The sequence below is a fragment of the Lolium perenne genome, chromosome 4 (assembly GCF_019359855.2).
Source record: "Lolium perenne isolate Kyuss_39 chromosome 4, Kyuss_2.0, whole genome shotgun sequence".
NCBI lineage: Eukaryota > Viridiplantae > Streptophyta > Magnoliopsida > Poales > Poaceae > Lolium > Lolium perenne.
This window is the reverse complement of record NC_067247.2, coordinates 32,281,994-32,309,690: the sequence shown is the minus strand read 5'-3', so window position 1 is coordinate 32,309,690 and position 27,697 is coordinate 32,281,994. Positions and strand designations below refer to the sequence as shown.

At 45.6% G+C, this 27,697-nt stretch overlaps 2 protein-coding genes across 2 annotated transcripts; both read left to right on the top strand.

The window, feature by feature from the left end:
• The first annotated feature begins 22,051 nt into the window (after positions 1 to 22,051).
• LOC127292111 (uncharacterized) lies at positions 22,052 to 23,711 on the top strand. The gene has a single exon (XM_051321467.2). It carries the CDS (start codon positions 22,137 to 22,139, stop codon positions 22,563 to 22,565), a length of 429 nt encoding a protein of 142 aa, XP_051177427.1. The 5' UTR covers positions 22,052 to 22,136; the 3' UTR covers positions 22,566 to 23,711.
• On the top strand, positions 23,100 to 26,417 carry LOC127346675 (uncharacterized). Its single transcript, XM_071828909.1, has 6 exons — positions 23,100 to 23,105; positions 23,189 to 23,258; positions 23,844 to 23,963; positions 24,316 to 24,749; positions 25,036 to 26,032; positions 26,314 to 26,417. Exons 1-6 carry the CDS (start codon positions 23,100 to 23,102, stop codon positions 26,358 to 26,360), a joined length of 1,674 nt encoding a protein of 557 aa, XP_071685010.1. The 3' UTR covers positions 26,361 to 26,417.
• Positions 26,418 to 27,697: the final 1,280 nt, after the last annotated feature.

Sequence of the window (27,697 nt, the reverse complement as noted above, 5' to 3'; positions counted from 1 at the left end):
CAGTGATGATGAAGAAACACCAACTTTAGATGTGGCTGCTCGAACGAGCACGTCACATACTTTAGTTATTTCAGAAAAACCAGTTGAAGGGGAGGAATCGTCGCCTCCTCAGCAAAATGTTGATACATCTACTCCTTCGAGCCCCCGTGCCCCTTCACCAAAAAGGGCACGGATTGAAAATATTGTTGATCCTGCCCCTCAGTTGGGCAGTTCGTCGCCCCCTCTCCTAGATGATGTAAGTTTGTCGACATCTATATTTTCTTTATTTTGTTTCTTCACATCTTTTTTTTTTTTTTTTTTTTTTTTTTTATGCCGATGTTTCTCTTACTGTGTTCACGTTGAACAGCCTATGATCAAGGATCTTCTCCGCATCGGTTCCCAATTTATTGGGTACCGTGAATATGCTAATAGAGCCGAAGGTAACGACTTTCATACTTGTCGTTTTTCCTTAATTTGTCACTCCTGTTACTTGCCGCGATTTTTGATCTTTCTTCTCTCTTTTTTCCATATCTCGACAGAGAAACTTGCAGAGGCTAACGAACGCGCCGACGCACCGGCTCAAAAACTTGAGCAAAGTGAGGCGGCTCGCAAGAAAGCTGAACTCGCTGCTAGCAAAGCCAAGGTCGAAGTGATGAAGCTAAGGCGAAAGCTGCTGGTGTCGAGGAACTGCAGAAGAAACTTGAGGATGCGACAGCTGCCTTGGATGAGCACAAAGCTGCACAAGCTTCTCGTGACGAAGGAATCCTCAAGCGTTTGAAGTCGCAAAGTCGACGTACTCTGAGTAATATTATCAATCCCTTTTATTTTACTGCACTTCCTGTTTCTTGGTTGTTGACTGATGTCTTGTCTCGTGTGGCAGCCCAAACAAACCAGGATTTTGATCTGGATAATCCTGTCAACGATCCTCTCCTTGACGCACTTTCTCTTCTGGAGTTTCACGGGCGCGAAATTCGTGAAGGCGTGGCAAATGCTAATGCAGGATTGTCAGCGTTGTTCCCTTATTTCTTCCCGAAGAAAGAAGAACCCGCAACTTTCCTTAACCTCGCCAAGATGTTTAATGCTTCGGAAGACCTGGGATTGAAGATGCGTCGGGGAGAATATGAAGGTTCTGTCGAGAAATCTTGTTGCCCTGGTTGCTGACAGCCAACAGACGCTTGATTGGATGAAGGTTGGCGACACCAGTCAGATAGAGCAGTCAAGATGGAGGTCGCTGATCAAGGCGGCCAAGCCCAACACGAAGAAGATCTTGGCGTATCTGGGGATCAAGCCAGCTTCAACTCCTAGCTCCTCGAGGCCGGAGGTCTAGTTGCATGCCTCTGTTTTTCTTTCTGTTTCTTTTGCTTCTGTCGCCAAAGTAGTCATTTGGCGACACGTACTTTCTTAACTCCACTGTAATGCCCTTGTAATTATTCCAAGAGATTAATGAAGACTTCTATCTTTGCTTGTTATTTGATGTTGTCTTGTTTATTTTTCAGTTGATATTTGATAACTATACTCCATCTTCTGCTCCTTCCAATGTTTCGCCTTCTTCTTCCCGCGCGAGGAAAGCTTTTGGTGATACCGCTCCTGTCGACGATACCTTGTCGCAAGAACTGGATGAACTTCGGCAACAACTTCAGTATGCGAAGAAGCAAACACTTGTGATGATGGAGCAATCTCGTAAGTCATCTGAAGCCGAAAAAATTGCTCTTCAACAAGCTCGCGAGGCTGTAGCTGCTAAGGAAATTGCTGCTTCCGAGGCTGAAAAGGCGACTATTCGAGAAAATTTCATGCTCGAATTAATGAATGAAGCCAGTGCAGATATGTCGGGTATGCCTGTTTCATCTGCTGATATCCTTTATCTGCATACTATTGTTTCTTTGAAGGTTTCCGTTTTTTTTTTTTGTTTTGATAGGTGCCTTTACTGATGCTGCTGCCGAGGAAGAGAGGGTGAATGCTAGGACAACCCTCCTTGTTAATCTCTCCTTGGACCATGGTTCTTTGTTTTGGGCTACCCCGGAAAGGACCCGCCAAATTGTCAGATTTCAAGATCGCGCCTCTCAAACTCGTGATTTCCTCGACTTCTGTACCAAGACCTTGTCCATGGTTTACAACTCCATGTTTCCTCGGAACGTCCAACCAAAAACTCTTCCTGAATTGATGGAAAGGTTCAAGGATGCTCGCAGTATCCATGATTTTGTCAAAGCTCAACTAGTAGCTGGCGCCAGATTTGCTCTTATCATGCTCCAAATCTGCCACTCGAAGCTTGACCTTACCCAGGTTGTCGAGAAGGTTCACCAAAAAGTAAAACGTCGGAGAGTTGGTGTTGACAGGATTAACACGAAGGTTACGCCTATAGCCGAAGAAATGATTGAGGACCTACTTCGGATGGATGCCGACTTTTTTGCCGATGGCCATTATGCCGATTTTCTTGGTGCTGCTCCTGAGGAAAACAGGGTTACTCTTGATGACATATTGAATCAAGACTAGTTAGTTTCTTCTTGTAGATATTTTTCTTTGTAATCCACGACTATATTGTAAAGCAATCATTATATTTCTCTGTTTGTTTAGCCCCCGAGTGTTTCGGTGACTCTTTACTATATTTGTATACTTGCGAGGTTTTGAACCAAGGCATTTATATATTTAAGGCGAATATGAGCCCCCAAGCTTTTTATTGAGTACTATTTTGTATTTTTGTTGACTCACGAGGTATTTGAATACCAAGGCAAGTTTTTCCTTTTGTTGATGAACTATATTGAAATTCGTCGGAGCGAAGACTTTGGTCATGTCGATAAAGAAGAAAAGTTATATTGTCACTATCTTTATTATATTGCAGCACCGCGAGCCCGCCTCATTAAAAACCTTCTCCGGCCCCACTCGGTGCCCCGAAAAAGGAAAAGAGTGCGTCTGAAAACTCGCGGGCGTTTCAGTACATTGAAGCTTTACAAAGACTATATTTTGACTCTAGGCGTAAAAACGCCTAAGTTGCGCCACGTTCCAGGGGTTTGGCTCCTCCACCCCTGTCTTCTTGTCCTTTATTCTGTATGCTCCTCCTCCAATTACTTCCGTGACAATGTAAGGGCCAAGCCATGGTGACTCGAGTTTTTCATGACTTTTTGCGTGAGCCGAAGAACTAGGTCTCCCACCTGAAAAGATCTTGGCCGCAAACGTCGACTGTGGTAATTCTTCAAATCCTGTTGATATTTGGTTACCCGAGATAATACTTCATCTCGAGCTTCATCAAGTGCGTCGACGTCGTCTTCTAGCACTCTTCTCGACGTTTCTTCATCATATTCAGCGACACGTGGAGAGTTGTGCTCTATCTCGATTGGTAGTATCGCTTCGCTCCATGAACCAGAAAAACGGAGTTTCTGCGTTCTTTGTGTTTGGTGTTGTTCGGATGCTCCACAACACGCTTGGTAGTTCTTCTGGCCATGTATGTCGAGCTTTTTCCAGTGGTCCTAATAAGCGCTTCTTGATACCATTGCAGATGATGCCATTGGCTTTCTCGACTTGCCCATTGGTTTGAGGATGTGCAACTGACGCAAAGTTCAGCTTAATACCCACCTCTTCGCAATAATCTTTGAATTCATGGGATGTGAAGTTGCTGCCGTTGTCTGTGACGATGCTGTGGGGCACTCCAAATCTGAAGACGAGGCCTTTTACGAATTTTACTGCGGATGCTCCATCTGGTGAATTTATCGGCTTCGCTTCTATCCACTTTGTAAACTTATCGACGGCTACTAGCATGTACTCCTTTCCTCCTGGCCAGGATTTGTGTAACTTACCCACCATATCAAGTCCCCATTGAGCAAAGGGCCAAGACAATGGTATTGGTGCTAACTCGCTTCTTGGAGAGTGAGGTTTTGCGGCGAACCTTTGACATGCGTCGCAAGTTCTTACTATGTCCTTGGCGTCCTCGATTGCTGTCAACCAGTAGAATCCTGCCCGAAAAACCTTGGCTGCGATAGCTCGACTACTTGCGTGGTGGCCACATATTCCTTCGTGTACATCCTTCAGGATTATTCTTCCTTCTTCGGGTGTAACGCACCTTTGCAAAACGCCTGAAATACTTCGCTTATACAATTCTCCCTTGACCACCGTAAAAGCTTTGGAGCGTCGAATTACTCGCCTTGCTTCAACTGGATCATCGGGTATTTCTTTCCTCATGATGTATGATATGTACGGCTGCATCCACGGTATCTGTATCACCATGACCAAGTCCTGATCCTCTTCTTCGTCCTCTTGCTTTTCCTTGGCAGCCCCGAGGGTTTCTTCTCCTTCTTTTTGACTTTGTTGGCTTAGTGGATCTCTCTCGTTATCTCTTCCCAGAATACACCTGGCGGGATTGGAAGGCTTGTGACCCGATGTTTGCAAGAACGTCGGCTTCGTCGTTGCTCAACCTGCTAATATGATTTACTTCGCATCCATCGAATAACTTTTCAAGCTCGTTGTACACCTCCTTGTATGCCATCATGCTATCATTGATTGCATCACATTGGTTCATAACTTGCTGAGCCACCAACTGTGAGTCGCCAAAGATTTTTAATCGAGTTGCTCATGATCTTTCGCCATCTTCATCCCGTGTATGAGAGCCTCATATTCTGCTTCATTGTTAGATGCGTTAAGGAACGTCATCCGGAGGATGTACTTCAATTTGTCGCCTTCAGGTGATATGAGTACTACTCCTGCGCCAGCTCCTTCTAGTCTCTTGGACCCATCAAAGTTCATGGTCCAAGTTCTCGATAAATCTGGTGGTCCTGTATTTTGCAACTCCATCCATTCTGCGATGAAGTACGCAGTATGTTGCGACTTTATTGCTTTTCTTTTTCATACGTGATGTCCCGAGGGAAAGTTCTATTCCCCAAAGGGAGACACGACCCGTAGCTTCTGGGTTATTCAGTATATTTGACAAGGGAGCTTCATTGACCACTATGATCGGGTGTGCCGAAAAATAGTGGCGCAATTTTCGTGCTGTCGTGAACACTCCATATGCTAGCTTTTGGTACTGAGGGTACCTTTGTTTTGAAGGTGACAAGACTTCGCTCACGAAGTATACTGGCCGCTGCACTCCATGGATTTTCCCTTCTTCCTCTCTTTCGACAACTAATACTGTGCTAACCACTTGGGGCGTGGCTGCAATATACAGCAGGAGAGGTTCCTTTTCCTTTGGAGCCACCAGGATTGGTGGTGTCGAGATTTTTCGCTTCAGATCCTCGAAAGCTCTGTTGGCCTCTTCGTTCCACTGGAATTTATCTCCTTGTTTTATCAGCGCATAAAATGGTAACGCTTTTTCTCCTAACCTGGCGACGAACCTGCTCAAAGCTGCGACTCGCCCAGTTAGCTGCTGTATTTCTTTCAACTTTGTTGGCTTTCTCATTGTTACTATGGCTTGTATTTTGTCGGGATTTGCTTCAATCCCTCTTGCCGAAACTAGAAACCCCAGAAGTTCTCCTGCTGGGACGCCAAAAGAACACTTCGTCGGGTTCAGTTTGAGGCAGAATTTGTCGAGGTTGTCAAAAGTTTCTTTGAGATCCTCGATCAATGTTGTCCCCTTTTTTGATGTTATGACGACATCATCGATGTATACTTGCACGTTTTTCCCGATCTGTGTTGCTAAACACTTCTGCATCATCCTCTGATATGTTGCTCCCGCATTTTTTAGACCAAAGGGCATTGTTTTGTAGCAAAACACGCCGTAAGGTGTAATAAACGCTGTCTTGGCTTCATCATCTTCTTTTAATCTGATCTGGTTATAACCAGAGTATGCATCCAAGAAGGAAAGACGTTCGCAACCTGCCGTGGAGTCGATAATTTGATCGATCCTTGGGAGGGGAAAGTGATCCTTAGGACAATGTTTATTGAGACACGTAAAGTCGACGCACATGCGAAGGACTGTCGTGTTTTTCTTCGGCACCATCACTGGGTTAGCTACCCATGTGGCTTCTGTAGATATTTCTCTGATAAAACCAGCTTCTTCGAGTCGATTTATTTCTGAAAGCATGGCTTTGCGGTTTGGTTCCGAAAACGCCGCAAAGGTTGTCTCGATTGGTTTGCTGTTGGATCCAAATTTAGGTGGTGCTCGGCAAGTTCCACTGGTACTCCTGGCATGTCAGCTGGACACCATGCAAAGATTTTCCAGTTCTCACGGAGGAACTTGACGAGCGCGCTTTCCTATGCGATATCCATATCGTTTGCGATAGATGTCGTCTTTTTGGATCTGTCGGGTGAATCTGCACCTCCTTAGAATTTTTCTCTCGTGTTGAAAGTTGATTCTTTATTTGGCCTTCCAACGTCTGGCAGTACGTCGTAATCAGTCATGCTTTTTGACGCCAAGTACTCGGCTTGCATCCCGAAAGTTTCGCCAACTTTGTGAAAATCCTTGTCGCACTTATCGGCTAAGGCAAAGCTTCCCTTCACCGTGATTGGTCCTCTTGGTCCGGGCAACCTCCACAACAGGTATGTATAGTGTGGTACTGCCATAAATCTAGCATATGCTGGTCGTCCCAACAGAGCGTGGTATTGTGATGGAAAATCCACGACTTCAAATTCGAGCTTCTCGATTCTATAATTTTCTCGGGTCCCAAATTGAACATCGAGATTGATTTTTCCCAATGGATAACTTGGTTTCTCTGGTGTAATGCCGTGGAACCTTGTGTCTGTTGGTTTCAAGTTTGCTAAGGATATGTTCATCTTCTTCAATGTATCTGCAGACATGACGTTCAAGCTGCTGCCGCCGTCTAGGAACACACGAGAGACCACAAATCCTGCGATAATCGCAGCGAGAATAAGTGCTGACTGCCCTGGTCGAGGAACTTGCTGCGGATGATCTGCTATTGTGAAGCCGATATCTTGTCCTGACCAATTAAGGTACTCAACTGTTGGTGGAGGCATTTTCTCTGCCATAAACACCTGTCGTGAGATTACTTTTTGAGCTCTATTGGACGGCCTTCCCTTCTGAATCATCAACACTGCTCCGTTGGAATTAGGATCAACATAGGGTGGTGGTGCAGGTGCTGCCGCTATTCTTAGCCGGTGTCGATTGTCCTCTCGTAATCGCGGGAGGTGGCGGGAGATGAACCTCGCTCCTAGGCTCCCGAGGGTTTCTCTGTGCTGCTCGAGCGTGAGCATTTTCTCGCGTATCTGAACATTGCACGAAAATTTCGACAGTCTTTCTGCAGGTGCCCCGACTGTCTTTTCCCGTTCTTTGTCGAGGAAGAAGTGCATCCGGCACGGTCCGTTCAGCATTTCCTCGGGGGACACGAAAGGTCTTGGAAACCTCGGCCCACTATTTTGCCTCGTTGCGTGAATCATCCCTATTATCACCTCGCTGTTCACCGCTTCTCCGGTAATCATCTCTGTTGCCTCTGTATTTGTCCGAAAACCTGCCGAAATTTGTCCTGGGGCGTCGTAGTTCTGTACGTCCGAGGAAATCTTCGCCTCGGTTGATAGTTTCGACCACGGTCCTCCTGCGGCGACTGTGTCGTTTGTTGTGGACAGCGTCTTCTCCATCTGCCCATTTATTTGCTATCTCCATCAACGCGGATACTGTCCTTGGATTGGTCCTTCCCAAACCCTCGACAAAGTCTCCACGCCTGACTCCTGCGACAAACGCATCTATTGCTCTTTCGTCAGATATGTTTTCTGCCGAGTTTTTGATGATATTCCACCTCTGGATGTACTTTCTCATTGGCTCATCTGGCTTTTGTCGACACGCTCTCAACTCCTCTAACGATGCGGGTTTTTTGCACGTGGATCTGAAGTTCTTGACGAACACGTCCTCGAAACTTTCCCAGCTGTCGATGGATCCTGGAGCGAGTTTCTTTATCCATGATCGTGCGGCACCACTCAGGTGCACCTGGATGCTTTGCATGGCTGTTGCCCTAGTTCCTCCTGTCAGCTTCACCGTCTCCAGATAGTCGACTAGCCAATCCTCTGGATCTTGAAGGCCGTCGAATTTCTTGAAATTATCGGGTAACTTGAATCCTGAGGGGACTCGCGTTTTTCGGACTCTCCTCGTGAAGCATGGTAAGCCGCACATATCTTCGTCGTTGAGTTCTGGGGATTGCCGATGATCCCTTCGTTTTGCCGCGCTCCGTCGACTCTTGCTTGTGCTCCGTGTCTCTTGCTCCACTTGGCCCTTCGAGTGCTGCCGCTGTTGCTGCTTGCGGGTCGCGGACTATTTTGCCTTGCCACTCCTTCGGGAGGCGTTGATATAAACGCTGTCCCCATAGCTCCAACTCCTGCTACCGCCATATTGTACAATGTTTCCCTTGGGTCACCCGGAGGTGGTTTAGATGCAAGGATAAAAGCATGTGTCGCCATATACCCAGCCTCTGGTGTCTTAGGGATGATGTTTCCTCTTGTATCTATCGACATAAAGGACATGTCGAGGTTTTGAACCAAGTGTTCTCTTTCTGCCTCGGGTATGTGTTGCAGCCTTGATCTTGCTCTGTTCCGCGCCTCCCGATGGCTATCACCCGTAGTTCTAGATTGTCGACTTAGATCTGCCCTTCTCCTGCCGGATGCGTAAGCTGCCTCCTTTCTTCTGTTCAACTCAGCTGTCTGTTTTTCCAATTCCCTGGCAGCTCGTGCGAGCCTATATTGATATGCTTGCAATTCTTCTGGTGTGGCTGTGGTAGCCATTGGTTCTGTGCCGTTCATAGCTCTCGCAGCTCTGTCCCACGCTGCTTGTGAAAGTTGAACTCTATCTCGCGGCTCTGGCCCGACGTATTTGTTGCCCAAGCCTTGTCGCAGATTGGAGGGATCGACGTATGGATTTCCCAAACTGTCGAAAGCCTCAGATGTCTCCTCTTGACCTTCAATGGCGTAAATCTGATGATACCTTGTACTCAGATCTATGTTGGGTTTGGTGACATCATCGTTGAGATTGATGAAGACCTTGCCCACTGTGAGAGATTTGTCGATGAAGTCATGACTGTCGACATCGCTTGAGCCATCGCTTATATACGAGTCCGCAGATGACTCAAACGATATGTCGTTGAAGATCTTGGCGAGTTTCTCTCTTGCTCTGATGCTGACGTAGCGTGTCGCCGAGGTTTCTTCTTCTCCTGACTCGTTTGACGATGCATAGCTTGAAAAATCGGAATCGGCCACTGATGATCCCGACGAAATCGGAATTTCGACACGATACGATCCTTCCTTCTCGACGCGAAAGTGGAACCTTCCGAACGTCATCTCCATGGGCTCCGCCAGATACGCATATGCATCCAAACGGGAGGGTGGGTGAGGAACAAAATCGACAAGACCAGTAGCGATCTGTTTACCTCGATCCATTGTGTTGCTTGCGGTTGACGATGTCGAAGATCTTGAGCGTGCCATCGAGATCAGCTCCTTACGCCTCTAATTCCCACAGACGGCGCCAATTGACAAGGGATTAACTTGTCAATGCCTATGGATTGTAGGCTAGGGTTTAGTTAGAAGTAGAGGGTAAGTAGATCTCGAAGGTTTCAGCCGAAAAGTACTCGACGATTGTGAAAACTAGGATTTGCAGACAATGATTCGGTCCTTTCTTTTGTCCCTCGACTCCCCCTTATATATGAGGTGAAGCCGAGGGATTCGTGCTATACAAGTTTACAGAGTCCGGGACGGTTTCTAACTCGTCCCGCCAGATTACAAACAACACTTCCTATTACAACTCTATCTTTCCTTAGTAAATCTTGGGCTCCCGAATCTTCTTATTCTTCGGGTATTGGGCCTCCAGTAAACCCCGGGTACCATCTTCGGCAGGCCCATTTGGGATGCCTATGTCACTAAGGTCTAGATAATTTCTAGTAAGGTGTTTGAACAACAAGGAAGACGATGTATAGTCTTATAATGCTTGTAATATGTCTTTTATGTGAGTTTTGTTGTACTAGTTCATACTTGTGTTTGTTTCAAATAACCTTGCTAGCCTAAACCTTGTATCGAGAGGGAATACTTCTCATGCATCCAAATACTTGAGCCAACCACTATGCCATTTGTGTCCACCATACCTACCTACTACATGGTATTTCTCCGCCATTCCAAAGTAAATTGCTTGAGTGCTACCTTTAAAATTCCATCATTCACCTTTGCAATATATAGCTCATGGGACAAGTAGTTTAAAAACTATTGTGGTATTGAATATGTAATTATGCACTTTATCTCTTATTAAGTTGCTTGTTGTGCGATAACCATGTTCACTGGGGACGCCATCAACTATTCATTGTTGAATTTCATGTGAGTTGCTATGCATGTCCGTCTTGTCTGAAGTAAGAGAGATCTACCACCCTATGGTTAAGCATGCATATTGTTAGAGAAGAACATTGGGCCGCTAACTAAAGCCATGATCCATGGTGGAAGTTTCAGTTTTGGACATATATCCTCAATCTCATATGAGAAAATTATTAATTGTTGTTACATGCTTATGCATAAAAGAGGAGTCCATTATCTGTTGTCTATGTTGTCCCGGTATGGATGTCTAAGTTGAGAATAATCAATAGCGAGAAATCCAATGCGAGCTTTCTCCTTAGACCTTTGTACAGGCGGCATAGAGGTACCCCTTTGTGACACTTGGTTAAAACATGTGCATTGTGATGATCCGGTAGTCCAAGCTAATTAGGACAAGGTGCGGGCACTATTAGTGCACTATGCATGAGGCTTGCAACTTATAAGATATAATTTACATGATGCATATGCTTTATTACTACCGTTGACAAAATTGTTTCATGTTTTCAAAATCAAAGCTCTAGCACAAATATAGCAATCGATGCTTTCCTCTTTGAAGGACCATTCTTTTACTTTTATTGTTGAGTCAGTTCACCTATCTCTCTCCACCTTAAGAAGCAAACACTTGTGTGAACTGTGCATTGATTCCTACATATTTGCATATTGCACTTATTATATTACTCTATGTTGACAATATCCATGAGATATACATGTTACAAGTTGAAAGTAACCGCTGAAACTTAATCTTCCTTTGTGTTGCTTCAATACCTTTACTTTGAATTATTGCTTTATGAGTTAACTCTTATGCAAGACTTATTGATGCTTGTCTTGAAGTACTATTCATGAAAAGTCTTTGCTATATGATTCACTTGTTTGCTCATGTCATTACCATTGTCTTGGATTGCTGCATTCATTACATATGCTTTACAAATAGTTTGATCAAGGTTATGATGGCATGTCACTCCAGAAATTATCTGTGTTATCGTTTTACCTGCTCGGGACGAGCAGAACTAAGCTTGGGGATGCTGATACGTCTCCGACGTATCGATAATTTCTTATGTTCCATGCCACATTATTGATGTTATCTACATGTTTTATGCACACTTTATGTCATATTCGTGCATTTTCTGGAACTAACCTATTAACAAGATGCCGAAGTGCCAGTTCCTGTTTTCTGCTGTTTTTGGTTTCAGAAATCCTAGTAACGCCATACCCTGGCGCGGCCTAGGGGGGCCCGCGCCCCCCTATGGTTTGGCCAGCCCTTCAGCCTTCCTGCGCCGCCTCTTCGCCTATATAAAGCCCCTGGATCGAAAACCCTGATACGTTCGACGAAAACCACAGAAACCTTCCAGAGCCGTCGCCATCGCGACGCCAAGATCTGGGGGACAGGAGTCTCTGTTCCGGCACGCTGTCGGAGCGGGGAAGTGCCCCCGGAAGGCTCCTCCATCGACACCGCTGCCATCTCCACCGCCATCTTCATCACCGCTGCTGCTCCCATGAGGAGGGAGTAGTTCTCCATCGAGGCTCGGGGCTGTACCGGTAGCTATGTGGTTAATCTCTCTCCATGTACTTCAATACAATGATCTCATGAGCTGCTTTACATGAGTGAGATTCATATGAGTTTGTATCACAATTTATCTATGTGCTACTCTAGCAAAGTTATTAAAGTAGTTCTATTCCTCCTGCACGTGTGTAAAGGTGACAGTGTGTGCACCGTGTTAGTACTTGGTTTATGCTATGATCATGATCTCTTGTAGATTGCGAAGTTAACTATTGCTATGATAATATTGATGTGATCTATTCCTCCTACATATGCATGAAGGTGACAGTGTGCATGCTATGTTAGTACTTGGTTTAGTCTTTTGATCTATCTTACACTATAAGGTTACTAAAATATGAACATTAATTGTGGAGCTTGTTAACTCCGGCATTGAGGGTTCGTGTAATCCTACGCAATGTGTTCATCATCCAACAAAAGTGTAGAGTATGCATTTATCTATTCTGTTATGTGATCAATGTTGAGAGTGTCCACTAGTGAAAGTGTAATCCCTAGGCCTTGTTCCTAAATACTGCTATCGCTGCTTGTTTACTCGTTTCTTTGCGTTACTACTGCTGCAATACTACCACCATCAACTACACGCCAGCAAGCTATTTTCTGGCACCGTTGCTACTGCTCATATATATTCATACCACCTGTATTTCACTATCTCTTCGCCGAACTAGTGCACCTATTAGGTGTGTTGGGGACACAAGAGACTTCTTGCTTTGTGGTTGCAGGGTTGCATGAGAGGGATATCTTTGACCTCTTCCTCCCTGAGTTCGATAAACCTTGGGTGATCCACTTAAGGGAAAACTTGCTGCTGTTCTACAAACCTCTGCTCTTGGAGGCCCAACACTGTCTACAGGAAAGGAGGGGGAACGTAGACATCAAACGTCGACTACATGACACTTCACCATTTATGGGCCTAGGGGAATGCATCTTGTATTCGTTTGCTAATTGCGGGGTTGCCGGAGTGACAGAAACCTAAACCCCCGTTGGTATATCGATGCAGGAGGGATCGCAGGATCTCAGAGTTTAAGGCTGTGGTTAGATTTATTCTTAATTACTTTCTTGTAGTTGCGGATGCTTGCAAGGGGTATAATCACAAGTATGTATTAGTCCTAGGAAGGGCGGTGCATTAGCATAGGTTCACCCACACAACACTTATCATAACAATGAAGATTATTTAGCCGTATGTAGCGAAAGCACTAGACTAAAATCCCGTGTGTCCTCGAGAACGTTTGGTAATTATAAGTAAACAAACCGGCTTGTCCTTTGTGCTAAAAAGGATTGGGCCACTCGCTGCAATTATTACTCTCGCACTTTACTTACTCGTACTTTATTCAACTGTTACATCAAAACCCCCTGAATACTTGTCTGTGAGCATTTACAGTGAATCCTTCATCGAAACTGCTTGTCAACACCTTCTGCTCCTCGTTGGGATCGACATTCTTACTTATCGAAGATACTACGATACACCCCCTATACTTGTGGGTCATCAGGCGCCCTATTTGACTCAGAGATAGCCAAGAGGAAACCCTGCAACCTCCAAAGGTCGGCAGCGCCGCCGCCCGCCTAGGACCAAAGGGCTCGGGGCCAACGACCACCACGAAAATCCCCCGGACCCCTGGAGGTTCGTATATCGTGTTTTCGACGTGTTTTGTTTCGAGCTGTTTCTGCCAGGATCTGTTTTCGGTCTAGAAGCACCATGGCCTCCAACAACAAGGGCAAGGGGCTTTCGGAGGAAGAAGTGAAGGAGGTGCCATCAAGACAAGAGCAGCAAGCCGGAGGGAGCAAGCAAATCTTGGTGGGATCTGTTGACACTCGACGTTCTTTTTCTCATAACTTGCAGGGACCTTTACCACCCGCTCTTAGCCTCGACTCCTTCCCCATGATGGAAGAAGTTCTACGGATTACCGATGAGTTTTGTGATCAATATCGGGCTCTAAGAAGAGAAGTGGAGATACTCCAGGAGGAGAATTGCCGTCTCCGAAGAATGATTGAATACCACTCGATTCACATCACAAGGTCGTCATCGCCAACTTCAGATAACAATGAATCTCTTCGAATCTTAGTGCAGAATTGTCAAGCTGAGAAACTGAAGTTGAAGGAGCTTATTAAGAAGCGCGGGAGGAGTTCATCACCACCATCTCCGCAGGAGTAATTCATCATCGGTATTGGCATCCCCTTGGTTTGTTCCAAGCTTGGGGGAGTGCAGCGGTATCACATTATCACTACCTTTTACTTTTATTGCCAAGTAGAGTCATATCATGAGTAGGGAAGTTATCATATAAGATGGGTTGCGTTTGGAAGTATCTCTCCTTTAGTTGGTTATCTATGTATCCCTTGGTGTGAGTTATCGTTATGGAATATTAATGAGGAGTCTTATCATTTACATATTGCACATCTTATTTTAGTTTGCAATCTCTACTATATGATTTACCTTGTTGTTAGTATTGGTATCACTTTGGGAGCATTGAATAAATCTATTTGGTTTTGGCAAACTTAGCATTGGTCAATAGCAACAACACTTTGAGGTTTAAGTAGAAAAGAGAAATACATGTAGATGTTTCATTGTCCTTCTTGTTAGCTCATAGCTTATTATTCTGAAGTTAAGATTGTTTGTGCTTACAAGGAAGATGCATGATTGTTTCTACCATATGTATATTTGTTTGTTTCCCTCGACTCTCATGCTTGCTAATTAACCTTGCTAGCCAAAAGCCTGTACTGAGAGGGAATACTTCTCGTGCATCCAAACCTTAACCCAAACCTATGTCATTTGTGTCCACCATACCTACCTACTACATGGTATTTTCCGCCATTCCAAGTAAATACTTCATGTGCTACCTTTAAACAATTCAAAACTTAGTATCTCTTATTTGTGTCAATGTTTCATAGCTCATGAGGAAGTATGTGGTGTTTTATCTTTCAATCTTGTTGGGCAACTTCCACCAATGGACTAGTGGCTTCATCCGCTTATCCAATAATTTTGCAAAAAGAGCTGGCAATGGGATTCCCAGTCCCAAATTAATTAAACTAAATAGACACTCCTCCATGGTATGTGATTGATGGACGGCACCCGAAGGATTCGGTTAGCCATGGCTTGTGTAAGCAAAGGTTGGGGGGAGTGTCATCATCATAATAAAGCTAAATAAAAAGGCACTCCTTCATGGTATGAGATTGTTGGCAGGCACCCGCGGATTCGGTTAGCCATGGTTTGTGAAAGAAAAGGTTGGAAGGAGTGCCAAGTAAAATGAAAATAATATGGGAGCCGCTCTTTGGAGGTTGTCTGGCAAGGGGGTTAGAGTACCCGCTACCAGTCGTTGACAACAACAAACACTCCTCAAAATGTTACTTTTATTCTCTTTATATGATTGCAAAACTGAAAAAGCTCTAGCACATGATTTAATCCCTGCTTCCCTCTGCGAAGGGCCTGTCTTTTACTTCATGTTGAGTCAGTAAACCTATTTCCCTCCATCTCAAGCAAGCATTTGAGTAGTTGTGATCAAACCATTATATTGTGATTTGCTTCATCATGTCTTTTATTCTTCCTTGTTTAGTACAAGTTTTATCTGAATGAATATAGCTTTGCAAGTTATCAATGATTATGAAAAGACCATTATGATTGAGTATGCAAGTTGTGCCATATAAACTTTAAACATGAGAGCGCTGCTCAATGAGATAAATATAATTTGTTAATTGTTCTCTGACCAAGAACGAAGTTTGCCATCACCAATTATGATTTCTTATGCACCTTTATTTGTGATTACCTTATACTTGTTTCAAGTTGAGTTATATGAGGAAGTTGTCTATTATAATGTCTTGTGTGAATGAATATGATGCTTCTTGTCCGTATTTTATTTATCGACTCTTCACTCCATAAACATGTGGTCCTGTCTATCGAGCTCAGTTTCGCTTGGGGACAAGCGAAGTCTAAGCTTGGGGGGAGTTGATACGTCCAATTTGCATCACTATTTTATATCATAATTTGCTGTTATTCATTGATATATTTCATATTGGGACACAATACTTATGTTATTTCATCTATTTTGCATGTTTCATCATTATTGGAGGATCAAGCACCGGAGCCAGGATTCTGCTGGAAAAAGCACCGTCAGAACGCAATATTTTGGAAGATCAACTGTGGAAGAAAATTATACCAAAAATCCTATTTTTCAAGATGATGAAGGAAGCCAGAAGGAGGGGCCAGGAGGACCCAGGGTGGGCCCACACCCTAGGGCGGCGCGGCCCATGCCCTGGCCGCGCCGCCATGTGGTTTGGGGGGCCCACGACCCCTTTCGCCTCCTTTTCTTCGCGAAACCCTTCGTCCCGAAGACCTAAGCCACAGAGGGTACCTCACGAAGAGTTACAGCCACCTCTGCGGGACGGAGAACACCAGAGAGAAAAGAGCTCTCCGGCGGGCAGGAATCCGCCGGGGAAATTCCCTCCGGGAGGGGGAAATCGACGCCATCGTCACCGTCATCGAGCTGGACATCATCGCCATCACCATCATCATCATCTCCACCATCATCACCGCCGTCATCACCGCTGGACATCGTCACCGCCGTAGCAATTTGGGTTTGATCTTGATTGTTTGATAGGGGAAACTCTCCCGGTATCGATCTCTACTTGTTGTTGATGCTATTGAGTGAAACCATTGAACCAAGTTTATGTTCAGATTGTTATTCATCATCATATCACCTCTGATCATGTTCCATATGATGTCTCGTGAGTAGTTCGTTTAGTTCTTGAGGACATGGGTGAAGTCTAAATGTTAGTAGTGAACTATGGTTGAGTAATATTCAATGGTGTGATATTTAAGTTGTGGTGTTATTCTTCTAGTGGTGTCATGTGAACGTCGACTACATGACACTTCACCATTTATGGGCCTAGGGGAATGCATCTTGTATTCGTTTGCTAATTGCGGGGTTGCCGGAGTGACAGAAACCTAAACCCCCGTTGGTATATCGATGCAGGAGGGATCGCAGGATCTCAGAGTTTAAGGCTGTGGTTAGATTTATTCTTAATTACTTTCTTGTAGTTGCGGATGCTTGCAAGGGGTATAATCACAAGTATGTATTAGTCCTAGGAAGGGCGGTGCATTAGCATAGGTTCACCCACACAACACTTATCATAACAATGAAGATTATTTAGCCGTATGTAGCGAAAGCACTAGACTAAAATCCCGTGTGTCCTCGAGAACGTTTGGTAATTATAAGTAAACAAACCGGCTTGTCCTTTGTGCTAAAAAGGATTGGGCCACTCGCTGCAATTATTACTCTCGCACTTTACTTACTCGTACTTTATTCAACTGTTACATCAAAACCCCCTGAATACTTGTCTGTGAGCATTTACAGTGAATCCTTCATCGAAACTGCTTGTCAACACCTTCTGCTCCTCGTTGGGATCGACATTCTTACTTATCGAAGATACTACGATACACCCCCTATACTTGTGGGTCATCAGGCGCCCTATTTGACTCAGAGATAGCCAAGAGGAAACCCTGCAACCTCCAAAGGTCGGCAGCGCCGCCGCCCGCCTAGGACCAAAGGGCTCGGGGCCAACGACCACCACGAAAATCACCGATGTGTGATCTCCCCAGTTGCCGTCATCTCAGATCGCTGCCGCTCACCACGAACATACTCTTTTAGGCTGACTTATTCATTAACTCATTTGTTTCAAACATTACATGACGTTGATTCGTTTGTATCTTTCAGTTCCAATTGAATTGCCTCCGACCTCATCGGTTCATCGAAAATGCAAGTCTTGTAAACGCCTGAATGTTTGTCTTGTAAACGCATGTGTATAAACATGTGTATGTTTGTCTTTTAAACGCCTGAATGTTTTCACAATTTTCTGAAACTTAGAGATACAATATTTTTCTGTAGTTGTAACTTATTTAGTTTATACAGACATCATGCTTGTGTCGAAAATCAGAGGTCACAAAACGGATGAAATGGGGCAATTTTGATAGGGCTAGTTGATTTATCAGCGAGGATGATAAATTTAAATAATTTACATATGGAGTACTTTGGATGCCACATCCCCCTAGATCTTACTCCCTCTATCTCAAATTACCTGCTGTTAGCTTTGTCAAAGTCAAACATATAAGTTCAAACTATGTGGTAGTCAGCAAATGAATTCTATTTGGGTTGATTGAGCACCATTTCTATTTCCGATAAGGTCCGCTCCAAGTTGGCGGTCCATTTCTGACTCATTTGTACTTTAGGTTTGCCTAGACAGAAATCATGCCCCCCCTCCCCAAACCCCCAACCATGAACACTCTGTCCGCATGTGAGATACTTGTCAGAAAATGATCACAATTGCGATTATTTTGATACTTCGATGGATGTCAGCGCAACTTATTTGAATTGCCAACTTTTTGTATATATTTTCCATTTATTTTGCGAAGTTATTATATTTAAAAAGTACTTCATATGAAGAAATGATTGAAATGGTGAAAAGATTCCAAAAATGCGGACATGGTCGTGTCCAACAGTAATGCTACACTTACGGGCTACAAGCTACGGAATTTGCTTACGGGATGACATGGTGGAAAATTAGAGGAGAAAGGCTGCTGAAATCACGGAGTGCTGAAACCAGATAACCAACCAACAGCATACACCTAATCCCGTAACATTATTTCCGTAACAGATTGCCCGTAGGTCTAGCATTTTCGCGTGTCCAAATGGAGTTGTTGTTGGATGCACATGGTGGACATGGGCTGAAAACTTATCCACAGAGCCCCAAATGGACACAACTTGGCTCTAAAATGGGGGTGGGCCCTTGGAGTTACCTTAAGGGTGTGACGATTTTCTCCTTACAAGAAAAGGGAAAACCCTAGCATAGAGTTTAGAACGTAGACCATCTGCCAACTCATGTGCATCCCCCTCCCTTCACCCCATCGCCTTCTCTATGATGTCATTATTGTTGTCACTACAAGCACACTGCACGAAATATAGAGTTCTATGACGTTCTATTTTATCACAGCTTACTAAATATCACAGATCATTGATGTGTTGTGTACGTCAATAAAAAATGGGTTTGGCTGGAATCGGCCGCTGAGAAATCTTTTAAGTCTCAGTCGACGGCAGCTCCACGTGAATCGGCCGATCAATTGCACACGTAGCTTAGCTGCACCGAACCATATCAACTACTCGTATTTCTTTTAGCCAACACACACCACAGCTGTGCATACTGTCTAGGATTTCCTTTTGTTCTTACGTGATGAGCCTGTTTCTTATAGTTGTTAGTTGCGCAGCTGGCCTGGTAGTCTGCTCTAGACAAAAATCTACATTGGTCGAGAAAAAAAAACACATTCAAGTTTCAATCACAAAATAGAAACCAGTCTAACAACAAGGTGCTAGTTAACTGGGATAGAAAGAACTGCCAAAAATATCAAAGAAAAAATGAAAAAAATATTCTAGTTGCACATTTCTCGAAGAAAAGTGCAACTCGGACAAAAACATGTTTAGAGTTGCACATTTCTTGATAAAATAAACATAAATTTGATCCAATATGTTGCACATTTCTTCAGAAAATGTTGGGGTTGCACATTTCTTAAAAAAGTGTAACTTGCCGTTTGAAGTTGCACGTTTTTTTGTGAAAAGTGCAACTACTATGAAATATCGGTTGGAGTTGCACATTTCTTGTGAAAAGTGTAACTCATATTGAATATCGGTTTGTAGTTGCATATTTCTTGTGAAACATGCAACGCATATCGAACATCGGTGCTAGTTGCACCTTTTCGGCGAAAAAGTGCAACTCTTCTTGAAAAGCCGGTTAGAGTTGCACATTTCTTGCAAAAAAAAGTGCAACCACGTTTAAGCGTAACTAAATACCAGTTTGAGTATCACATTGTCTTTAGAAAAGTGCAACTCGTTTCAAAACGGGTTTCTAATTGCACACTATTTAAGAAAAGTGCAACTCGTTTCAAAACCGTTGGTAATTGCATGTTATTTGAGAAAAAGTGCAACTCTAAATGAAAAACCAGATGGCGTTGCACATTTCTTACTAAAAAGTGCAACTCACATCAAGTATAGGTTGCTAGTTGCATATTTCTTGAAAAAAAACGCAGCTCATATGGAAAAGTTACACACCGTTGGAGAAAAGTGTAACTCGTATAAAAAAAACTTTTAGTTACACATTTATTTAGAAAAGTGTAACTTGTATCAAAAACTAGTTTCTAGTTGCGCATTTCTCGAGAAAAAGTACTGCTTGCATTAAAACCGAATAGAATTTCACATTTCTTTTAAAAAAGTGCAATTGATATTGGTTATAGCTTCCTAGTTGCACATTTCTTCTCTATTGGAAAACCCGGTTGTTGATTAATAATTTCGAAAAAATAAAAGTGCGGCTAGTAGTGTGACACGATAAATATAAGGAAAAAATTAGTTGCACTTTTGTCTATGAAAGTGCAATACATTTAAATGGCAAAAATATAGAAATACAAATAATGAGGTAGTTGCACATTTCCTTAAAGTTGCAACCACAGAAATGAAAAACAAAAAGAATAAAAATAATGAGAATGAAGGGAGAAGAAAAAAAATCAGAACAAATACCCTCTCATTTGCTCTTCGTACTTAATAATGGAAACAGATCCTAATAAACTATATAAGACTACCATAGTTCTTGTGCGACATGGTCATGCTAACCCAGTGGTTGTGTTGTCGCACTGCAACACCAAAGGGCGTGAGTTCGAGTGCACGCTCTCCCGACTCATCATTTTTCTGTCCGTCCACGAAGTCTGCACGAATCTCGCAAAAGGATCCAACGGTTCTCAAAGTCGACTGAGACATAAGGAAATCTTAGTCGCCTGAGACTTAGCAAAACCGATAAAAAATATCATGCACCTCCCATCATTGATGAATCCGTGACATTTTGTCTTGACATTTTTAAGCTTTAGTCACGGCCACCTAACTCGAATTCGCTGTTTTAAGGCCACCTCATGTAACACTTGATAGATGGTTTGGTAACATCGTCAATGTCGATGATTTATGATGCACTTCTTATATATGATAATCCTACAAAATATGCAATTGAGTTCAAATATGTATTAATACTTAACTTACAACTTCTTTATAAGTGAATTCGCCATTGATAGTGCTAGCAAATGTTTTTCTAGTATCCTACAAGCACCATTGCGGTCTCACGTGTGCGTCGTGCTTCATTCTCACAGATTACTAGTTTTCTTTTTAAACACTACATTCTCTATCATCGGAAGTTTTCATAAATCTAAGTCTCAAACCATAGTCTATCATAATGAGCAAAGTATCGTAAAAACAACATTGCAATTTAAACTCTATTTTTTTTTCTTTTGTAATCCGTGCTGGAACTCGTTCATATGGCATGCCATGCCCGGCGTAGGAACTCATCTTGCATCGAGCATTAGTGTCAATCACCGTTAGATATGTGCAAGTCCAGAGGTAAATTCGAAATATACATAGATTAAATCTTAGATTTTTCCGAGTGACATCTATTCGCATTTTTTTTGGACCCATATGAGGTTTGTGCGCGTAAGGCAGATGGTGCAGTGAGGTTTGTGAGTGTTCATCTTGGTAATCTCAAAAGGAAATGTAATCATTTTCTTTTCCAATTTTCTCTCTCGCTTATAACACTCCTAAAAACGTATCTAGCATATAGGTGATAGTATCGCCTCGGCATCACTCCATATTGCATCAGGCTTCGCCTAAGCTAACCTTTATACTCCTACCTGGCAAATCACGCATAAAGTTGAAATATCCTAGCTTACCAAAAATATCCTTTCACCGAACACCAGAAAGTTCCCGCACATCGGTGTTCCCGGACTCGACGGTCACCGCATGCTCTACCACAGCCTGTCTGAAAGATCCCGCAGGATGAATGATCATTTCCGATACTCGCGACACTTCTGAGCTTGAAACACGAACCGATCACGCTTATGCAACGGCGCCGCGTAGCCGTATACTCCCAGTTCAAAGTCCAAACTCCAACTGGTTAGTAAATTAACGCCACGCGTCTTGTGTGCAGGTGACGCCACAGGCCCTAACCTCCTCTGATTCTCCACCACGTCATCCCGTAACCAAATTCCGTAGCCTGTAGCCCGTAAGTGTAGCATTACTGCTCCGCACCACACGTTCGGCTCGCGTCGGCCGTGCATATCCTGTCGACGATCCCATCAGTTAGTACGTCGCGTTGCCCTCCTCTGATTGGTCCACACACGCGACAAGCAGTCGGCCCGCCCCCCGCCGACTTTGCACCCACGTTAGCTCCCTCGCAGCGCCTCCGTACCACCCACCATATAAGTGCGCCGCCGGCCTCCTTGCCAACCCATCGAATCATTCATTCTCGCTTCTCCAACACAAGCAGGAACACACAAAGAAACAGACGCCGTTCAATCAAGCACACAACTAAGACAAGCAAATCATCAATGGGAGCGGGGATGAAGCGCGCGAGGGAGGAGGAGCCCGTGTCGCTGGCGCTGTCGCTAAGCACGGAATCGACGGCGTCGACCACGACATCGGCGGACTCGGCCGGGGCGGTGACGCAGAAGAGCAGGGCGCGCCGCCGGAGGATGGTGGCCACGTCGGGAGAAGGAGAGTTCGTGTGCAAGACGTGCGGCCGGGCATTCGCGTCATTCCAGGCGCTGGGCGGTCACCGGACAAGCCACCTCCGCGGCCGCCACGGTCTAGAGCTCGGCGTCGGCGTCGCGAAAGCAATCAAGCGGCGAGAGGCCAAGCAGTCGCACGAGTGCCACCTCTGCGGGCTCGGCTTCGAGACGGGCCAGGCGCTCGGCCACATGAGATTGCTGGCTTATATTCTGATATGTTTGGATGTCAAGTGGGTACTCTTCCTATGAAATATCTGGGGGTGCCCATATCTTCGGTAGCCTTGAAAACTTCAGACTGGGACTATGTCGATGATAAGCTTGTTAGGAAACTTGATGCTTGGATTGGTAATAATGCTTCCTCAGGCGCTAAGAAAGTGCTTATTGATGCTTGCTTATCTTCCACTCTGTACTATCCCATGTCCATGTTTTTGTTGAACAAGACCTTTTTGGAAAAGGCTGACAAACATAGGAAACGTTTCTTTTGGCAAAAAAAGAAAGATAAAAAAAGTTATTACATGGTTAGTTGGGACAAGGTGTGTAGATCGAAGAAAAAAGGGGGCCTAGGCATTAAAAATTTAAGAAGACAAAATATCAGCTTGTTAACTAAGTGGTGGTGGAAATTGGATACACATGATGGTTTGTGGCAGAGAATTGTTAAAGCGAGATATTTGAGAAATAAAACTATTGCTAATGTGCTTCCTAGGTTTTCAGATTCTCCTTGTTGGAAATCCTTAATGCAAGTGAAAGAAACATATATGGCTAGGAGGAAACTTTCCTTAAAAAATGGAGGTGTGGTAAGACTTTGGGAGGATCCTTGGGATAGTGAATTTCCTTTATGTGAAACATATCCTGATCTTTATGACATTTGTCAGATGAAAGGTTGCACTATTAAAGAATTTGTTGAAAAAAATGGTGATATGAGGTTTCGTAGGCGTTTGCATGGTGACCTAGCTACTCAATGGGGAATCATTAGTGCAAAAGTTAATTGCATTAACCTAGAGGAGACGGATGATGTGATCACTTGGGGATTTACTAGTAATAAGAGATTTTCAACTAAATCGGTTTATGATTACCTTGAGAGAAATCTGTTTGGCTCTGATAATAGGCTGATTTGGAATGCAAAAATTCCTTTGAAAATTCAGATTTTCATGTGGCAAGTTTTTCGAAATGCTATTCCTACGCGTGACAATATGCGAAGACGAAAGTGGCCTGGGAATCCTGTTTGCTCTTTTTGTAACCAGTTGGAAACAATTGAGCACCTTTTCTTTACATGCTCGGTGGCCCGAGTTACCTGGGCAACTTTGGGTAAGATTATTGGTGCGAGACAATGCCCGAGTTCCTTATGGCAAGCTATTAATTGGTTCTATGCATTTCTCCCCGGTGGTGATCAAATATATATGGTGGGCATTGCTGCGGTGTGCTGGTCCATTTGGAATGTTCGAAACAGAGTTACTTTTGATGGGCATGTGATGAAATCACCTATGGAAGCTATTTTCATTGTTTGTTCGTTTTTGATATATTGGGCAGGTTTACAACCTGAAGAGATCAAGGAACAGATGGTCCAGGGTTCGGAGAAACTGATGAGGATGGCGGCAGAATTCACCAAGAAGATCAAGACTGGACCTGCTCGGCTGACGGCGGGTAATGGTCAGTGACCTGGGTGAGTCTGGATGCTGCGCTGTGCTACCTGATGGATGTTTTGGGTCCTCATGAAGTGATTTGATGTCAGATATGATGCACAAAAAAGACCCCTGGAAGCTATTCTGTGTTCTTCCTGGCAGCTTTTGTTGTTGGTTTTGCCTCCTGGAACTAGTTGTCATATGGTTGTTGTTAGAGTAGATATGTGTGTATTATATTTTGCCCATATGTTAGGGGCCCTTTTGCATATTGCACCTGTACATTGTACTATATATTGTGGCCTTTTGGCCCCCAGTAATACAACACAGATTATTCTCCTATCATGGTATCAGAGCCGTAAGGCTTCTTTTTCGCATCGCAGCCGCCGCCGCCGCCCGCCTTGGCATCTCGCCGCCGCGCCCGGTCGCCGCCGCCGCCTCTCCTTCACCAGCTCCCGGCCGTCCGCCTCCCGGGCCGCCTCCCGTCGGCCGCCTCCCGTCGCTGCTCGCCGGCCGCCGCTCCCAGCCGCCCGTCCGCCTCCGGGCCGCCCGCCTCCCGGGCCGCCGTCCGCCTCCCGGCCGCCTCCCGTCGGCCGCCTCCGTCGCCTGCTCGCCGGCCGCTGCTCCGGCCGCCCGCCCTCCAGGCCGCCCGTCCGCCTCCAGGCCGCCCGGCCGCCCGTCCGCCTCCAGGCCGCCTGTCCCGATCGATTTGGAGATCGATCTGATCTCCTGTTCGGCTCGGAATTCGGCTCGGCTCCTGATCGGCTCGGCTCCTGATCGGCTCGATCTGAGCTTCGGCTCGGCTCGGCTCGGCTCCGTCAGTTAGTAAAAAAAAAAAAAAAAAAAAAGCAAAAAAAAAAAAGAGAAAAAAAAAAAACCAAAGCCCTATGTCTTCCTCGTCGGGTTATGTTGCGATTCCTCGCTGCCCGGTGACTTTTGATGGCGCGAATTATCCTGATTTCGCTGCCTTTATGCGCGTCCACATGCGCGGTCTTCGTCTTTGGGGTGTGCTTTCTGGCGAGGTCCCTTGTCCGTCGCGCCCCGTTGCTCCTACGGCGCCTACTGCACCGACGCCCGTTTCCCTTGCCCCCGATGCTTCTCAGGAGGACAAGGATGCAGCCAAGAGTGCCACTGATACTGCTCTGGCTGATTATGACCGGAAGGTTGAGGAGTATTCTACTGCTGTTGCGACCTACCGGCTGGATCTGACTGACTACACTCAGTGGATCGATGATGATGCTCGTGCTGCTGCTGTTCTCACTTCCAGTGTTCTGCCTCAGTATGCTGCCGAGTTCATGAGTCTTCCCACCGCCGCTGCTCGCTGGGCTTTTCTTCGTCAGCGCTATCAGCCGTCTGGGGATGCTCTTTATCTGTCTGTGGTTCGTCAGGAGCATGATCTTCAGCAGGGTGATTCTACTATTGACGAGTTCTATACTCAGAGTGCTGCTATTTGGCGTCAGCTTGATTCTCTTCGTACAGCTGTGTGTGGCACCTGTCCCTGCTGTCTGACTGTGCGCGCGGATCTGGAGTTTCAGCGCGTTTTTGAGTTCTTGTCGCGGCTCCGCACGGAGTTTGAGCCGCGTCGTGCCCAGCTGCTTGCCCGTGGTCGTGTTCCGCTCTCTGAGGTACTCGCTGAGCTGCGCGCAGAGGAGACTCGTCTTCGTGGTGCTGGTCTTCTTGCGGTTCCCTCTGCACTTGCTGCTCGTGGTCCTCCTGTGCCGTCTGCTCGTGGTTCTCCTGTGCCGTCCGCTTCGTTGCGGTCTCCAGCACCGCCGTTACTCTCTACTCCGCCGGTCCAGGGCCAGAGTCAGTCTCAGCAGCCTCGTGGTCCTCGTCCTCCCTGCGCCTTCTGTGGCAAGGCTGGCCACGACGTCTCTGGTTGCTGGAGGAGGGACCCCAGCTTACGTCAGCAGTACCTTGATAAGCTTGCTCGTCGGCAGGCTGGTTCTTCAGGCTCGTCTGCTGTTGCGCTGTCTGATCAGGACATTATCCGTGGTCTTCGTGGTCTGCTCGCTGCTACAGGCTCTTCTTCGACGGGTACTGCTGGTTCTGTGTCTGGCTCTTCTGGCACCGCGCGACCACCACCTTCTACACAGTCAGGTACGTCATCCCCGTGGTATCTGGATTCTGGAGCTTCTTTTCATATGACTTCTGCGTCTTCTATCCTTTCCGCTCTTCGCTCTCTTATTTCTCCTGTCCGTGTTATCACGGCTGATGGTTCCTCTCTTCCCGTTTCCAGTCGAGGCACCCTTTCTACTTCATCTTTCTCTGTTCCTGATGTTTCTCATGTTCCTAGCCTTAAGATGAACCTGTTTTCTGCTAGTCAGCTTACTGATTCTGGTTGTCGCGTCATTCTTGACGCTGATTCTTGTGCTGTTCAGGACCGCCGTACACAGGCCCTGGTTGGAGCTGGCCCTCGCAGCCTTGAGTCCCCGGGCCTCTGGGAGTTAGACTGGCTTCGCGTTCCTTCCGCCGACACTTCATCTCGCCAGCTCTCCTGCAGCTTGCCGCTTCACATCGGTTCTTTTCAGCAGTGGCATCATCGGCCGGGTCACCTTTGTGGCTCCCGTTTATCGTCATTAGTTCGTCGTGGTCTTCTCGGGGTCCGTCTCAGGAGATGTGTCTTTACATTCGTGTCGTGGGTTGTAGGTTAGGCAAACAGATTCAGCTTCCCTATCCTACCAAGGCGTACGTATCTCGGCGACCTTTTGATTTAGTTCATTCTGATGTTTGGGGTCCGGCTCCCTTTGCTTCCAAAGGGGGCCATCGATACTATATTTTGTTTATTGATGACTTTTCCCGGTACACCTGGTTGTTTTTTATGCGCTCTCGCAGTGAGGTGCTTTCTATTTATCAGCGTTTTGTGGCCATGGTTCGTACTCAGTATTCCACTCCCATTCGTGTGTTTCGTGCTGACTCTGCAGGAGTATATCTCCCAAAGACTGCGTGGTGTCCTTGCCGAGCAGGGCACGCTTGCCCGATTCTCGTGTCCCGGCGCTCATGCTCAAAATGGTGTCGCCGAGCGTAAGCATCGTCATATTCTTGAGACTACCCGTGCTATGATGATTGCTTCCTCTCTTCCGCCGCATTTACGGGGCGGACGCCGTCTCTACGGCCACGTCTCTTATTACCATTCCGCCTTCTGCGGCTCTGCCCGGTGGCATACCACTCGAGCGTCTCTCGGGCAGCTTGCCAGACAACTCGACTCTCCGTTCCTTTGGTTGCGTTTGCTATGTTCTTCTCCCTCCTCGCGAACGCACCAAACTGACTGCTCAGTCTGTTGAGTGTGTTTTTCTCGGATACAGTGATGAGCATAAGGGCTATCGCTGTTGGGACCCCGTTGGTCGTCGGATGCGCATCTCTCGTGACGTCACGTTTGATGAGACGCGTCCTTTCTATCCTCGTCCCACCTCTGGTACATACCCGGTGGATGATCTCTCTTTTCTTCTCCTTCCTGATGCACCACCCTCTGTCCCTCCTGTTTCTCCTCCTGATGCGCCCCCTCCGACTCCGGTGCCATCGTCGCCTCCTAGTTCTCCTTCCTCTTCTTCTTCTGATTCCACTGGTCCTCCTTCTCCCTTGTCTCCTTTTCCCTTCCACTATTCTCGGCGTTCTACAGTTCCGGACTCTTCGCCTGATGATCCTTCTCCCTCCTCTTCCGATGAGTTGTCTTCTTCTGATGATTCTCCTAGTTCTCCACCTCTTCCGCCTGTTCGTCAGCGTCGTGCTCCTAACCGTTTCTCTCCCGGGCCAAGATGGTCTCTC

Excerpts from the sequence above, each read along its gene's own strand:
- LOC127346675 (XM_071828909.1), top strand. Across the intron at positions 23,964-24,315 it reads TCGGCTGACGGCGGGTAATG|CCGCCGCCGCCGCCCGCCTT; the intron begins GTCAGTGACCTG and ends TTCGCATCGCAG. Across the intron at positions 26,033-26,313 it reads ACCACCTTCTACACAGTCAG|GACCGCCGTACACAGGCCCT; the intron begins GTACGTCATCCC and ends TGTGCTGTTCAG.
- LOC127292111 (XM_051321467.2), top strand. The coding sequence starts at position 22,137 with ATGGGAGCGGGGATGAAGCGCGCGAGGGAGGAGGAGCCCGTGTCGCTG.